Source organism: Puma concolor, chromosome C2, assembly GCF_028749965.1.
Source record: "Puma concolor isolate L17-30 chromosome C2, mPumCon1.1.hap2, whole genome shotgun sequence".
In the NCBI taxonomy this organism is placed as follows: domain Eukaryota; kingdom Metazoa; phylum Chordata; class Mammalia; order Carnivora; family Felidae; genus Puma; species Puma concolor.
The window spans coordinates 152,106,360-152,123,103 of record NC_141675.1 but is presented as its reverse complement, the minus strand read 5'-3'; the positions used below and the strand labels follow the sequence as shown (position 1 = coordinate 152,123,103).

General features: G+C 37.2%; 1 protein-coding gene across 1 annotated transcript in view; it reads right to left on the bottom strand.

Annotated features, from left to right (window-relative positions):
• Positions 1-16,744, bottom strand: part of TTC3 (tetratricopeptide repeat domain 3) — a 127,926-nt gene that overhangs the window by 45,882 nt on the left and 65,300 nt on the right. Inside the window, exons 22-31 of the mRNA XM_086675956.1 lie at positions 15,320-15,442; positions 14,455-14,556; positions 12,800-12,892; positions 12,102-12,166; positions 10,941-11,077; positions 8,567-8,893; positions 5,973-6,224; positions 3,126-3,172; positions 1,899-1,955; positions 1,292-1,365 (exon numbers count right to left, since the gene is read on the bottom strand). Coding sequence (XP_086532082.1) covers positions 1,292-1,365; positions 1,899-1,955; positions 3,126-3,172; positions 5,973-6,224; positions 8,567-8,893; positions 10,941-11,077; positions 12,102-12,166; positions 12,800-12,892; positions 14,455-14,556; positions 15,320-15,442 — 1,277 coding nt within the window. The remainder of the gene's footprint in view (positions 1-1,291; positions 1,366-1,898; positions 1,956-3,125; positions 3,173-5,972; positions 6,225-8,566; positions 8,894-10,940; positions 11,078-12,101; positions 12,167-12,799; positions 12,893-14,454; positions 14,557-15,319; positions 15,443-16,744) is intronic.

Sequence of the window (16,744 nt, the reverse complement as noted above, 5' to 3'; positions counted from 1 at the left end):
ATGACCCAGAATATTTAAATTAAAACAAAGATAGTAACATACGACTCAGCCTTACAATGCAAAAAAACACTACCAGATAATTAAATGCAGAAAAGTTACCCGTGTGTGTGTGTGTGTGTGTGTGTAGACATTTATAAACCGTGTGTGTGTGTGTGTGTGTAGACATTTATAAACCGTGTGTGTGTGTGTGTGTGTGTGTGTGTGTGTATACATTTATAAACCTCCAAGGAAGCACTTTTAACTAACTACTTACTCTGGATCCCAAGAACAAATTTTTTGAAACTCCTGGTTTTAAAAGTATCAATGTTATATTAATTGTAACTTGTTAAAGATTTTGTTATAACTGCTATTAATTTAAGCTAAAGTGAGATTGGAACCAGTAAAACACTTAACAAAAAGATTCTTTTGCTAAAGTGTACGATTTTGCATTCTAAAAAGATGTAGCAGTTTGTGAGTTCTAAAACAAGACTACCAGGTTTAATCCTGGCTCAGACATGTACAAGCTTCAGGTTCTTAGGCACTCAACTACACTATGCATGAATCCCCTTATCTGTAAAATGTACATGATAACAGTACTTATCTCCCACGGTGAAGAGTATATTCAATGAGTTTGTATATGTAAAGCCCTGAGAATAGTACCTGGTACATAAGTTCTGTCTAAGTATGGACTATTACTATTTGAACTTAAAATAATTCCTCCATTTAAAGAATCCATGAAAATGTGCAAAAGCAGCTCTTATGACAACTCCTTTAAGAAATGTGAAAAAAAAAAAAAGGGTTTCTGGTTCATAAAGGAATATGACAAAAAGGTCATTGCTACTCGCTACTTTTACTTTTTCTTATGTCTACTTGTTTTCTGAAAACTCAGTTTCAACAACTAGATGTCACTGAAAATCATTCACATCTAAGATTGAACATCTAAAACATCTTCCTCTCTATTATAGCAAATATGCTACTAATTATCAGTAGGAAATTCTCTTCACTGAACATCTTAAAGACTACTTCCTAAATCTTTGCATAGTATCTTGCATATAGTAAGTTCCCAAACTTATCTAATGAATGTCATTAGCCCAATGATTTTAATGCTGTTTGCAGGAATTCTTAATGCTGACAAGCCATATTATAAAATCAACCAAGATGGATCACACTAGGCTGTCATCACAGATGCACAAATTTAGATAGTGAAGTTAGAGAAATAAAACACAAGTTTAAATGATGTTAAATTAATACCACTTGCTAAGTTAATACACTTGAGTTAAAATTTGAAGCACACATTTTCAATTTTACTTACTTGTGGTCTTCACCTGAAGTGATAGTCTCATTATTTGGGGTTACTGAAGATGTTCCAGACCCCACTAACATAGGCTAGTTTAAAACACACAAAAATGAAAACAATTTTCTACCTTAAAATTCCATGAAAAAAAATTAGCATTAAAACAAATGAATGCTTATATAAATATGCATGCAAATTGCCAATATGTAAGACTTATCTAAATTTCCTTGTGAACAGGAACACATAGTAATAAAGTTTCAACACCCATAAATAGGCCCAACTTAACATTCAGGTAGCTTCCAATACTCCAAAAAAACTCAAATGTCAAAGATAAAAAGCCAAGTTTTAGCAGAACTTACAAAGAGCTGCTCTAATCCTCCTCTAATATCTGTTCACTGTCTCAACTCCTGCCCTCCTGAGCTCCCACATACATGACAGCCATGAAGAACCCCCCAGAAGATAAATAATGCCCTATATGGCTCATGGGCTTGGAGCAAATCTTTAAATCCTAAAAAAAGTCTTTCTCTATAAAGTACTTCAAAATATCCCCAAGAACTTGTTAATTCTAATTTATATATTCAATTAACTATTTTAGACAAGAATTAATACCAAAAATACTCCATACCTTTGAATCTTTTGGCTTCTTTTTCTTGCCTTTATTTTTTATCTTGGCAGAATTAAACTGGAAAAATGGGGGAAAAAAACAATGAACACTCAAATAACAGCATGATGAAGCTCTGTATAAAGTATATACTGGTTTTAGCCACAAGTTGAATATCCACAAAATGCTGAACAAAAATAACACTTCATATGTTAGCCCTAGTGTTATGATTTATAATAGAAAATAAGAGAAAGACTAATAATGACTGTTATAACTAAAACTGCTTCCAAAAATTGTTTAATGTCTTATTTCTCAGAGAGTGTGTGTGTGTGTGTGTGTGTGTGTGTGTGTGCACACGCAAAGGAGGGGCAGAGAGAGAGGGAGAGACAGAATCCCAAGCAGGCTCTGCACTGTCAGCCCAGAGCCCGATGCAGAGCTTGATCTCATGAACTGTGAGATCATAACCTGGGATGAAATTAAGAGTCGGATGCTGAACCGACTGAACCACCTCTTGGTCCAACATTTTAATAAGGTGTATGTTATTTCAAGTAATTAATCAGTCTTTTAGAGTAATTCCGATTATATGCTACCACCATTTCAATGGCATCCCTTTTCTTAAGGTAAACTGGACACTCTACACCTGGCCAACTCTGAGGCACAGTGGACTTAGAAGACATTTAACTTCCCACTGGGTGTGTTAGTTGTGTTTCCATACTTAGCTGGGCAGTATATTTCACAGGCAGATTAAGAAAAGTTCAAGTACAGATGACCTGATCCTAAAAATCAGTAAATATGCATCTTTCTGTTTGAAAACTGCCACAACCTACTAAGAAAAACGACTCTGGAATTATTTTAACTTAACTTAGTTTGGAGCCATTCAAAACAAAGTCTCTTTGTTTTCCTTACAGAACAAAACATTAGAATTTTAATCATTACAGATAACTTCTCATTTTTAGGCAGGAGATGACTCAACTCCTTCCCTGTTTCTGAGATTAACAATTATTAGTTGCGAAACTTTATGGACATTGTCTAATTTAAGCCTCTTGAATTTGCTGATTGCTGATTGTCACTCTAATTCCAAGAGGAAGACTGGCATTAACATTCTATAAATGAGTATATGTTAGCCAGAAATCCTCCATGTTTGGTTCTAGAATGCCACCTGTGATGTAAGTAAACACTGGCCTGGGTACTCCTTCCTCTCTTCCTTTGGCTAACACAAATTAACACGTTTAAAGCAATCAAATAACCTACCGGCACATCACCACTGTCTTGTTTCCTTAATACAGTACAGCGGCTGTCTGTAGGAAAATACCAATAAATTGTGAGAAAATGAAATTTTTACACTGACAGCACACTAAAGCCTTAAAGAAAATCACCGCAGACACTACTATCATCAACTATATTTTGCTCCTTATTTTGCTTTGACACAAGTTTAGTTTAGAAACCAAGAGCAAATGGCCAATTAAATGGAAACCAACTACAAAGAATCACAAAATGTCAATCTAGTTCAGCATAATTTGAGTGCCTTCTAGATATCAAACTCTGTGCTAGATGCTGCGAATACAAAGATGCAGAGAATAATCCCTGTCATAGATACGCTTGTATTCTAAGCTTATGTTGTACAAATATACAAGCAAGCAAATACGTGCAACCCAGAGTGCCAAGTGCCTCAATAAATACAATGGAAACAAAGCTGATGGAATAATACAGTTTTCAAGGATAAAGGCCCAATGACAGGCCAGGGAGGGCTCAGAGAGGGATGCAATATCAAAATGAGACTTGAAATAAACAAGCAAAGGGGCAGGACGTAGTTGGAGCAAACGCAGGAGCAAAGACATGAGGCAGGAAAAGTACGAGGAGGGTTTGTACACCTTCAAGAAGTGGGGTGTATGTACACAGGGCACATGGGGAGAGTGATGATAAATCACACAGATGATGTGAATTTAATGTGTAGGCAAAACTAAGCAAGTGTTTAACAGAATTGTTACAGTTGTATGAAAGAGATGTTCCAGAAGAGTCACTAGTGGCAATATAAGAGGAAGATCTGTAGTGGGAAGATCTAAAGAACAGACACCAGTTTGGAGGCTACCAGCATGGTCTAATCATGGAAAGCTTATTAAGGTTCTGACCTAGGGAAGTGGAGATGGACAGGAGAGGAGAGATCAAAGATAAAGCTTACTGGAACGGGTGACAGACTAGATATGGGGTAATAGGGAAAAGGAAGAATCAAGACTTTTTTCAGGGTTTCCTGCATAGATACAAGATATACAACAATGTTACTGAGATAAATTTAGGAAAAACAGGTCTCTGGGGATACAGTAAGTGGGTTCAGCCACACTGCTCTTAAGGGACCTTTTAGTTGTCTACAAAGAACTACCAACAGTAAAACAGTATGCAGAGTTCAGGAGACAGGCTGAAACTCTGAATTAGTGATAGGATTGGATGTTTTTATTTACAAGATCAGTGGATTCTGAAAAGTTTTAAGAAATATAATCATCCCTTTAAATGAAAAGAGACAAAACTGAAAATGTCTGGAGTAAGGGTGAGAAGCACAGCTCTTGGAGAGAAAATCTGTTGGGATGGCTAGTCATTTGGTTGGTGGCTTCTGACTCTATGACTAAAACCAGAGGAATAGTCATAGTATATCTGGGGTATAGAACACAAGAATCAGAAAAAATGCACACAAAGAAAGAATTGTGTCCTTTTTAGTTATTTTGTTGTGTGATCCAAACATGCATCGGGTTTTGTAAGCTCAGTCCCCAGACAGTATTTTACTACCGGCAGCAGCAAACTGACGGCAATAAATTCAGGCTACCAACAAGCACGTCACCTCCAGCCATGAAGCTGTGTCCTGGAAAAATAAGCCATCTGTATTTGAATGTGCTCCTTCCTAAGACCCAGAACAAAAGCAAGCTTTTCAGTTCCTTATACATATGAAATTTGTAATGTGTGATACTTCTGTACAAGGCTGGACTTTTTAATGTGCTCTTTAAAACAAAGCATGAAATTTTAGGTCTAACTGCTGACAACATGTAAAGCAAATACTAAGGAATGCTGAGGGATTGGGGTGGGGTGGGAGATTATCATAAGACATACATGTAGTACCCAAGATAAATTAAAATTAATATAGAATCTAAGAATATTAGAATTTTGAAGCAAAATGGGACCACACAGATCAATGGCTCTAAATCCTATCACTTCAATGATGAAGAAACTAAGATCCAAGGGAAACTAAGGAATTAACTACTAGTCCTCCTATTCTACCAAACTGGACTCCATGCCACTACCCAAACAGGTGACCTGACTCCCTCCTCAACCCCATGTCTCTAATCCCAGGTGTCAACTTGGGAGGTGTCCAACTACCTCCCTGTTCACAGCTTGGACTCCAGTGCTGCACCAAGGGTTCGCCCTCCCCAGGAAGAGCACAAGGGCTTGATCCTCCATTTGAACCCCCAGCACTCTTTCTGATCCTCTCTTATTGAGCTTACGGCCATATTATAGTTATTTGTATATTCATTTTACTCCCTTTTCAACAACATAAGGTCTTGAGGGCAGGGACTAGTATAAACATTTCTGAGTACCTGGTTAACACCCAGCTCAGGCAGGGGCCTTGAAGAAGTAGTAAAAACAAAGTTTTTAATGAATTGAATTAGAGAAGAAGCTGGGCCATAACCTACTTTTCCTAACTCCCAATTCTAAGTTCTTCCCACTACAACAGATGTGCTATTTATAGATTCTGCAAACATCACCTCCTTTGCAGGGCAATGTTTTCTTGAATGTTAAACATCAAACCATTTACTAATAAATTCTGTCCACTTAATATGCAACCTTTGCCATGATACTGTTAAAGTACCTAAAATGAGAACAGTATGGTACGTAGTCAGTATAATATACCCATCTGAGTATCTCTATAACACTTGGCTCAACAGAGTAAAAAGATTCTATGACAAAAAAAAAAAATCATTATTCTTAATCACTAATTTGCCCACATAAGCTGGCTGTACCACAATTCTCACTATTTTTTTAAGTATTAAATAAGCTAGGTCCTTTGGAGATATTTTTTCCCCTTAGGTATAAACTAAAACTCAGTCTACATACCCATTATATCAAAGAATTCATCTAAAGCATTATGCAACGCTGGGAATTTGTCTCTGTGTTCTTCTAGCAGCCATATTAAACATCGTGCTTCCTTCAATGATGTTGGCTCACAGAAATAATCAAGTTGCTTTCCTTCTATAGAGGCTAGTTTATGACCGTATTTCTCATTCCAGAGAAAAGTCATGATGCTAAAATCAAGCTCCTTAAGAGATGCTCCATAACGAGAAAAAAAAGGTCCCGTGGCATCTAAACCTGTTAATAAAAACAAAACCCAAATCAGAAAAAGGGAAAATCATTTACAGTAAAATCACACTCAGTCATACATCTCTGAAAGCAGTTCAATTATAATTTGCTTACATTTTCAGTGAAAAACACATATTTGAACATAAACTTGTTCAAGCTATTTTGCATTTTAGAATACGACTTAACACTGATAGGCTAATGACAATCATTCTTCTCTATTAGTTGAATAAGATGGACCAAAAGCTTCTTACAAAATAGCTCGTATATTAAAAGTTTATAAGGTTATTTTTACTAGACTTAGGCAATGAAAGCAGGCATTAAATTCCTTTAAAAATATAACAACTTTTTCACTAATTCAAAATGATGTTCATCCTAATTAGTGCAAGCTAGCAAGATTTTACAGTGCTTTTCTATGTATCTTTCACAGGAACAAAAAATCAGTAATATGCAAAAGCTTTCCAAATGCCTTTAAAACAGGACATGGGTAACCACCCCCACCCAATACCTCCATCAATGGCTCCTTACCCTCCTCCAAAATCAGGATAGTCACTATTCCCACTGTTACTCCACTTGCTACCCAATCAGAGAAAGAAGTAGCTGCAAACTCGTACTGCTACTGAGGGAGGGGCGGTGAGCCCTGACCCTACCAACAGCCACCAAAAGGCAAAGGTTGGCTCTGTTCTGTCTTCCCACTCGCCTCTGATACAGCATGATCACCTCGTGTTGGCCATGGTTTATCAGTCAGCAAATGAAGCAGACTGCTGAGTCAAAATTACCTTGGATGGCTGTTTCTTCCAGATGAAATAGTTACCTTGCAGTGGTCATGATGCATGAAAAATGTGCTTACTGAAGGGAAGGCACGAGATGGCTTCTAGTATTAAAATGTTAACCTCTTCCCACACCCTGCATGTGACCTGACCTCTCATGTTAAATACGCACATGATGTGACTCCACAGTATAGACTTTTGTTGAGAAGTAAAATTCCAAGAATTGGAAATTACTTGCCTTAAATATACATGAGTTTTACATCAGGGTTATAGTACAACCTTACTTTAATTAACATGCCTGAAGGAATTTAAATAGAAACAATTTTAAATACTATGCATACATACTTATTAAAATGATACTTTAATCTTCAGAATAAATGTGAATTATATCAAAAGGCCACATTAACATTTCCATCAGTGAACTATAAGGCTCAAATGCTCTAGTTGACCCAAAGCAACAATGGCAGGCACTCTTGCCCAGGTAAACATAACCAGAAAGCCTACTTCTCCTGAGCCTATCTTCCAAAGCAGATTAAAGTGAGAATAACATTGTAATTTATTATTTGATTGTTAGTAGATGCTAATGACAACCTGATCACTTAAGAGTGATTTTCTGGGACCAGAAACCCATGCAGACCTATGCTCAAAGCAGCAACACTTATCTATCAACTATGTTGAGCTTGCTTCTATCCTACTTTGTTTCCACTGACAGAAATTTATCAATACACTCCCCAAACTCTAGAATTCTAACAGCTCCCTGTCCCTAAAAACTCCAGCAGATCCGTGTGACTTGCAGAGGCCTGGCAGGCTCACTCTTTGGACTGCCCTGCTATGGCTCCTACTGGCCTTGTATCCAACTGCTGCCAACGGAGTCATCTACCATTTGAGGCCAGTTGCCATCACGGTCACCAAGGTAAACAGTGCCCTGGTAGGTACCCAGAAAACTCTCAATCTAGTGTTAGACAACAACTCTATCTGCAGCTGCTTTCTGAGGTCCCCGCATGGCCTTGGGCTGCTTGGGGGGAGGAGAGGGTCTTCCTCAACCAAATTAGGAAAATCAGGAACAGTAGTAGCAGAGTTTTATAATCCTATGATTCAACCTCAGAGAATTTTTCCCATGATCTTTAGATACGGATTGCCCTCGGTGATCCTAAGCAATTAGTTCCATCCATTCTTTCCTCTAAGTTTTCTAAGGAATCTGTCTACAGAACTGCACGGTCCCAGAGGGCACTCGGACAGCTGCCTGGCGGGGGGGGGGGGGGGGGTTGCTATTTACCCATGACTGTGCCTACTATTCACGTGGTTTACACATTTACAAATAGTAGCAAAATATAGGACTGGATTTTCTAAGTGACTGAACTTTCTTGTGTTTACACCTTTTGAAAAGGTAACTTATCTATAACTGTAACCTATCTATAAAATAACCTAAATTGTGAATTGGGAGGAAACAGTACTTTTAACCAGACAAATTTGTGGTCCTACATTTAAAAAAATCCTATATGATGATAGAAAAAAAGAGGGTTCAGAGGCAGATATCCAGCCTTCCTGCTAATAAACAGCAGCCCTCGAGTTCAGTGGCATTACCAAAGCTGTTCAGTTTCTGGATCCAGGCAGCTAATTTGGGCTCCACTTCTTTAAGCTCGCTCAAAACATGCAGAAATATCCTGGTCTTTACTCTGTTCTTCTCTTGAATCAAGTGACGAATGACATAGTCCACCGCTTCATTTAAAAAATTTCTGCTAGAAAAACAGGTTGTGTAGTCTTCTGTGCTTAAAACCTTCCAAGAAAGCAATTCTTTGAGAAGCTTGGAAGTGTTCAGAATACCAGATTTTATCTTGTCAGCATACTGCTTTATGCACTGCAGAATTCTGTCATCAAGGAACTGGCAACTCTGAACACTGTCTATAGTTTCTAAGGATAAAGAAAAGTGGTCAGTTAAAGTAAGCAACGGGGCCAATTTGCAAAGATATAAACTGAGAAAGAAATAATATAACATTACATAATAATGTAAAGTACAGTTCAGAGGGATTCTTAATGTTTTAAATAAACTCAAGAAATTTGGAAAATAATTGCTTAGCAATATGTTTGAAAACACAGTCACATTAAACCAGACACATCAGAAGTTAAGTACTCCTTCACTCTGTACCACTCATGTAACATCGAAAAACTCAGTTCCTCCAAAATAGGGTTACTTTCCTCAACAATCCTAACCCAGCCTCATCAACATTTACATTCAATAACTGTTTAATCACTAAGAATGCAAAGAGTGTTTTCTGGAGTTGAAGGGATCATTTATTCAGTTGAATTCAATTAATATTTGGTAGTTACTGTTAGGTTTTTCATCTTATTATTGGATCCTAAATCACAGGATCCCATGGAGTTGTTGATTCCAAGCTGGAAAATTTCTCAGAAAATTTCTCAGAAGTTCATGTTCCCAACCCAGGCATCTCCCTTACAGAGGGCCATTTAGCCCCTTGAGGCATGCAAAATTAAAACACATTCACCAAAGACTTTTACAATAGAAAAGGTAATTTTGATTGACTGGTGAAACATTAATGGAATACTAAATAAAACATAAAAACAAGAGGAAATATTTCATTTTGGGAACAGCCATCACAGTAGAAAACAAGATTAACTTCCTTCAGCTGAAAACTGAAAGTAGTCCTGGGGATGTAATGTACAGCATGGTGATTACAGTTAATAAGACTGTATTGCACATTTGTTTTTTTTTGTTGTTTTTTTTTTTGAACGTTTATTTATTTTTGGGACAGAGAGAGACAGAGCATGAACGGGGGAGGGGCAGAGAGAGAGGGAGACACAGAATCGGAAACAGGCTCCAGGCTCTGAGCCATCAGCCCAGAGCCCGACGCGGGGCTCGAACTCACGGACCGCGAGATCGTGACCTGGCTGAAGTCGGACGCTTAACCGACTGCGCCACCCAGGCGCCCCAGTATTGCACATTTGAAAGTAGCTACTAGAAGAGTGGATCTTGAAAGTTCTAGTCATGAGAAAAAAATTTCTGTAACTATGTATGGTGATGGAAGTTAATAGGTCTATGGTGATCATTTTGCAATATATATAAATATGCCATATATACATCATGTTGTACACCTAAAACTAATACAATGTTACATCATCTATTCCTCAATTTAAAAAAAAAACCTTAATTAAGAAAAAAACTTGGTGCCTGGGTGGCTCAGTTGGTTAAGCTTCAGACTCTTGGTTTCGGCTCCAGTCATAATCTCACAGTTTTATGAGCTCAAGTCCCACATTGGGTTCTGCGCTGACAGCACAGAGCCTGCTTGGCATTCTTCTTGTCTCCCTCCCTCTCTGTCCCACCCCCACTCGCGTTGTCTCTGTCTCTCTCAAAATAAATAAATCAACTTAAAAAAGTGTTTAAAAAGAAAAAAGTCTGAAAGTAAATATACTCACAGGAACAGTATAACAACTGAGACATTCCCATGTAGATCAGGGAATAATGACAAGATGAACGTAAAACAGAAGGCTGGATTAGGTTATCTCTATCGATCTTTTATGAACGGTTTCTTTATTTGAACTCAACATTATTTCACATTCAACTAATTCCACATTCAGCTAATTCACATTCAACATTCACATATATCTGCACAGTAGGGTTCAGAGCATTGCTAAACACAGAATATGCATGTCAGCTATTATTTCCACCGTCACTTTGGAGATGAGGACATGGACACAGATTCTGCCCCATGTTAGTGTACCGCTATCCCTGTGTACTAGGATTTTGAATCCCTATGTACTGCTTCCAAATTCAGTGCTCTTTACACCAACTTCTCCCCATCTAGAGCAACACAAGAAAAGTGACGGTATTAACATACTAACTGAACTCTTAATTTCAATTCGGTAGCAACACAATGCCCAGTAAGACGGACATATTAAGCAAGAATATATTATTCTCATCATGCCTTGGACTTCAGCATACCTTTCTGCTCTTCAGTTTTGGGCAGATTACTTTCCCTTAAGTCCTCTTCCATCCTTTCTTGTGCTAATTTTTTTGCTTCTTTTTTTTGGAGCTTTCTCTTCAATTTTTTGTCTTCTTTCAGTCTTAGCTTCTCTAGGCTGATAAGCATTTACAGTTAGTGGTAATCCACCTTTGTTATAAACTCAATTAACTATTTCCTTTGCCTATTACAGAAACCATTCTCCAAGCAGTAAGTTAGAATTTGCCCTTTGAATTTAGAACTTGGCCTGCATCTTCTGTTCAATATCAAAAACTGTTGACACGTGTTCAGTTAAAATTAGGGTACTTGTGTCATGAAAACAAGAATTCAATGACTGAGTGATTTATAATTAAGGCTGGCATGTATAGGTTATACAAATGTTATTATCATATATATAAGTTACTGCTTAGGGTAAACAGAAATAGTAAAAATTAGTCTGTAAGAGAATGCATATGTACACTCATTTCAAAGAAAGATTCCACAGTAAAATATTATTTTCACATCCTAATGATAGCCCACAACATTGGAATTTGGTTGATATGGTTTACAAAGAATTCTCTTCAACAAATATTTCTGTTCATCTTTTTTTTTGCTTTTTCTTGGTCACAAACGATGAAAAAAATCACTTCTTAGAATGGAAAACAAGAAGCAGGACCAAAAAGAAAAAGAAAAAGCATTGGAATTATTTGATCTAAACAACATATATATAGAGAAGTGAGTAATTCTGACAGTATATTGAGTTTTTTAGGGTGAGAAATAGTCATTGGTTCAAAAATATTTGCTGAAGAGAGAGAAAAAAAAGAAAAATGCTTTTGGAATTAAAGTTTAAACAACTGAGAGCTAAGTGTATAATTTTTATCTAAATGCCAAATCTACTAATCAAACGTCATTTCACACCATCAAATGTCATAATTTTACTTAAAATTCAAATAATGTTTCTTACTCAAGCTTTTGATATTTAACCATTCTAGGCTAGTTCTCTTTTCAAGTTTTAAATATCCACAAAATTCATTTAACCACCACTTACTTGGGTATGTGTACACAGCCAATTTAAAACACAGCGTAATTCAGAAATCTGCATTTAACAGAATTACATTCTAATAGACATCATTAAACTACCAATTGATTGTTAAAAATCTTACCTAGAACATTTCTGTTTCAGAATAGGTCTTGGAGGAACCTTTTCTTTTATGACCTTGTGTTCAAACTTTAAATAAAACAAAGACATCCAAAATTTGTCTCATACTCCCATGACATAAAGCACAAAACCACAAGCAACAAGCATTTCAGAAGCACCCGCAATGTTCAATTTGATAGAGAACAGTGGTGATGCTCTGACCCAGACAAAAGCCCAGAAAATTTTAGCAAAACAATTTACTGAAAAGAGGAACAAAAGAATAGACACACCTTAGGAAGATTAAAAAAAATTAAGAGTGAGCAGATCAAATAAACTACAAATACCATTAGAACAACCCATAACCTTCCATATTGTGAAGTGAAAGGTAATCCTTTGAAACTCTTCCCCTTCCCTAAGAACCCCACCCTCGTTAATACCCAAAAGTTTACTGAGGATTAAGGAAACAAGATTATCAAAGAGTTCAAACTGTAAAACTGAAATGTCAAAAGTCTCCTCTTTTAGGAAATTAAAGAACGTGAGAATCTTTCATTGCAAAGGTATATTCTCACATCCTAAAATTTCCTATATTTTCTTAAATTAAATAACTTTTTTTTCCTGGAAAACATAAGACTGTAGAACTTCTACAAACTTAAATCATATTTTAAAAGGTGTAAATGTTTTGATTAACAATTTGGTAATATTTTCCCTTTATTAGATACTTACTTCACATTTAACTTGACCACCACTGCTGAAAATGATAATCTTAGAAATGATTCCTTCACAGTCAGGGGTAAGACAAATTCCTTGCAGAAAATCCTATTTGATTAAAAAAACAAGTGCTATATCTCTGCATAAATCTATAGATGCATACCATTTTAATCATCAGAAATAGTCAAGATACATCAGAAACTTCCTTTAGGGAGGCAATGAAAGTCCCTGCCCATTGTCTTCCGACTTTCGGAGCCTCCCATATAGAAGGAATATACTTCCAGCTGTAGGGCTGACCACATGACTTGCTTTGGTCAATGCAAGGTGAGCTGACATAACGTACACTATGTCCACGTGAAAGCTTTAAGAAACACCGAATGAACTGGCTATTCCTCTTCACCCTCTGCCACAAGAACACGTTCCAGTCACTCTTCAACCTCAACTCAGAAACAATACAGCTACGTAGACTGGAGATGCTACAGCCCAACTCTGTCAACAGCTTGCACAACTTTAGGACAATCAATGTCAGCAAGAAATGAACTCTTCTTATTGTAAATTACGAGATATTTGCATTGTGTATTACTTTAATACATCCTAGTGAAAGAGGACTAATTGACAGAGTGTATTTCAACCCACAGGCATGGTTAAGACCACTAAGGGAGCATTGTGTAACTAGAGAAACTCAGTTAACGTAAGACACAGCAAAAGTGATTCAACGGCAACAGTTATTTGTTCATATCATTGTATCATTACTTAACTATGTGAAACTGCATAAAATGTGAGCATTTATTTCTACCAAACTTGAATAATTCCTCTTGCTACGAAGACACCACACAAGCACCTTACTCTTTTCCCCAATAAGAGGGGATTACATGAGGCTAAGCAGTGTAGAAAATGTTTTTTTTTTGAGTCAATAGCTTATTGAATCAGAAACAAATTCTATGAATGCAAATTAGATTACAAAACTGTGCCTTCTTTCAAAGTACACCTAGCTAATGGTAATTAACATTATAACCTTGCTAATTAAGAAAAAACACAAAAAGAAGCAGGAGTACCAAATTTAAGTTGATTGCTTAGCACAAATTATCTCATTACATTTCGGTAGAAAATAAAAAATATGAAACCCCAATTCTACATCAGAATGTTAACATTAGACATTTAAATTTTTATTTTTAACCATAACATTCCCAATGTAAAAACTGGTTAAACAGTTTATTAAAGGTCTCTATGGCTATTGCCTTTATACCAGTATAAAGTAACAACAAAAACTGATTTTCTACTTTATCATTCAAATAATAATTTAAAACTTTTAGTTATGTTTAGAATGCACAGAAAGGGGGGTGCCTGGATGGCTCAGTCAGTTAGATGCCTGACTTCGGCTCCGGTCATGATCTCACGGCTCTTGAGTTCAAGCCCTGCACTGGGCTCTATGCTCACAGCTCAGAGCCCCGAGCCTGCTTCGGATTCTGTCTCTCTTTATCTCTGTCCCTCTCCCCCTCACACGCACGCATGCTCTCTCTCTCTCAAAAATAAATATTTTAAGAAATTAAAAAAAAAACAACACAGAAAGGAATTTATATTCACTTAAAGTTTTTTCTGAAGATTCTCAGGGGAAAAAAATCAACATACAATAGACATACTAAAAGTTCCAAGCTATTTTGTGAACTTACCTTGTCAATTTTATCATTAAAAGTTGTTGTTTTCAATTTCTTCCAACAGTTCATGTGAAATTCTATTTTACAGTACTGGCAGCAGCTGATTCGTATAAAACCCTATGGGTTTAAAACAATTTTTAATATACATTTTAAAGATGTCTACACACACACACACTCTCCCTCACAATCACAACACACATATTAAGATAAAAGAGAGAGCTGTCTGCGTTCACCTGGCAAACATAACTGGACATCACATTCTCTCCTAGGGAAGTACAATCTTTCCCCAAAATGCCTAGTGCTAGAGACAGAGACCTTGACTGGCATATTCATTTCCATAGCATATAGCTGCATTATTCTTTATAATACCAAATATTGTATAAACAGTATTCACCTGATCTACTAACCAGGAACAGTGGGCAGCTACTGTCTTGAATAAAGTAAAGCCAAGTAACCTTAAGTGCCAGATCTGGTTTCAGATTTAGGTCTCTAGGAGTGAATTCAGTGGTCACAATGGCCCTTAGATTCTTAGACTCAAATTTTATAAGAAATTAGAATTGCAACAAATCAGAGGTAACAACCTCATTTTCTTTCCAGTGTTCCTAAAGAACATGAACAGTGGCTAGAAAGCTGAAATAGACTTAGCTAGCCTGCCTTCTCAGGTCACTCCCTGCCCTCAGAGTTTCTTTAGTGACTGGCTCTGGGTCCCCGTGTGAGATGATATAGACCTAAGAAGTCCAGGGGATGGGGTACAGACAAGAGGACATAAAACTGCTGACAAGCCAGAGAACTTAGGTACCTCCAATTACAGAATCTGTTTTGAATCCATTTTAAGGCATAAATCTGCAAGTTACTGTCCTACCGTATGTTCATTACGTACCTTAAAGTCTGGATCAGTTATATATATCTGGATTTTAGAATATCCACGGCACTTCTGATAGCAACAAATGGCATCTGGCACTGGAGGGAACCTGCATTCTTCAATAAACTTCTCTAACAGCATCTAAAACAAAAATAAACAAAAATAATATTATAACAACACTAATTTGTCAATGAAAGTCCTTATGATTTCAATAGCCTCTTGCCCTCAAAACATTTTCAGCATAGGAATGACTAAATGTTTTTTAGCAAAGAATAAACTACATATAACTTTTAAAGTTTTTCCTTTCAGAAGGAGGCTGAGACATACCCAGAGATAGAGTCAGAAAAAAAAAAAGACTGAACAAAAGTTTCAGAATTTCAATGTCAGAATCAAAATCTTATCCTGTGTTATTATCATCAAGGCTCATTTTACAAGGTTAGCTCTTCAAGTGTCCTTTAGGCAGTCAGAGGGGGTCAGAGGAGGCAGAATAACCCTGAGGAATCTCCCCTGCTCCTCCTTGCCAGAGGCACATCACCTGGGATCCTATCACCCTCAAGCATCTTGTGCATTCCCTGGAGAATTACCCCACTGCCACTGACGCCCCAAGAGACCTGGGCCATGCTTCCAGTGTTGGCTTTCTGTTATCAATAGCTCCTCTGTCTCCATCCCAATTTACTACAAAGAGAACATTCGATGATTTTTTTTTCAACAGTTTCGTTGAGATATAATTCACATAGCATACAATCCACACGTTTAAAATAGGGGCGCCTGGGTGGCACAGTCGGTTAAGCGTCCGACTTCAGCCAGGTCACGATCTCGCGGTCCGGGAGTTCGAGCCCCGCGTCAGGCTCTGGGCTGATGGCTCAGAGCCTGGAGCCTGTTTCCGATTCTGTGTCTCCCTCTCTCTCTGCCCCTCCCCCGTTCATGCTCTCTCTCTGTCCCAAAAATAAATAAACGTTGAAAAAAAAAATTTTTTTTTAATGTATATGGTTCAGTGGCTTTCAGTATGTCCACAGGGTTGCACAACCACTGCCTCAGTCTAAAGTTAGAACGGATTTATCACCCAACCAAAAACCCCATCCCTCCCCATTTCCCCCTACTCCCCCAGCCCCTGGCAACTACTGATCTACTTGCTGTCTCGAAATATAGATTTGCCTATTCTGGAAATTTTAGATGAATAGAATCCTAAAATATGCAATCTTTTGTGTCTGGCTTCCTTTACTTAGCATGTTTTCAAGGTTCATCCATGCAGTAGTACTTATCTGTACTTCATTACTCCTTATGGTCAAATAATACTCAATTTTATGGGAGGACCACTATACAATTTTATGAATGGTTTATGAATGGTTTGATTTAACTATTATTCATCAGTTGATGGACACTTGAGCTGTTTCCACTTTCTCACTATTATGAATAATATTGCTAATAAACATTTATGTACAC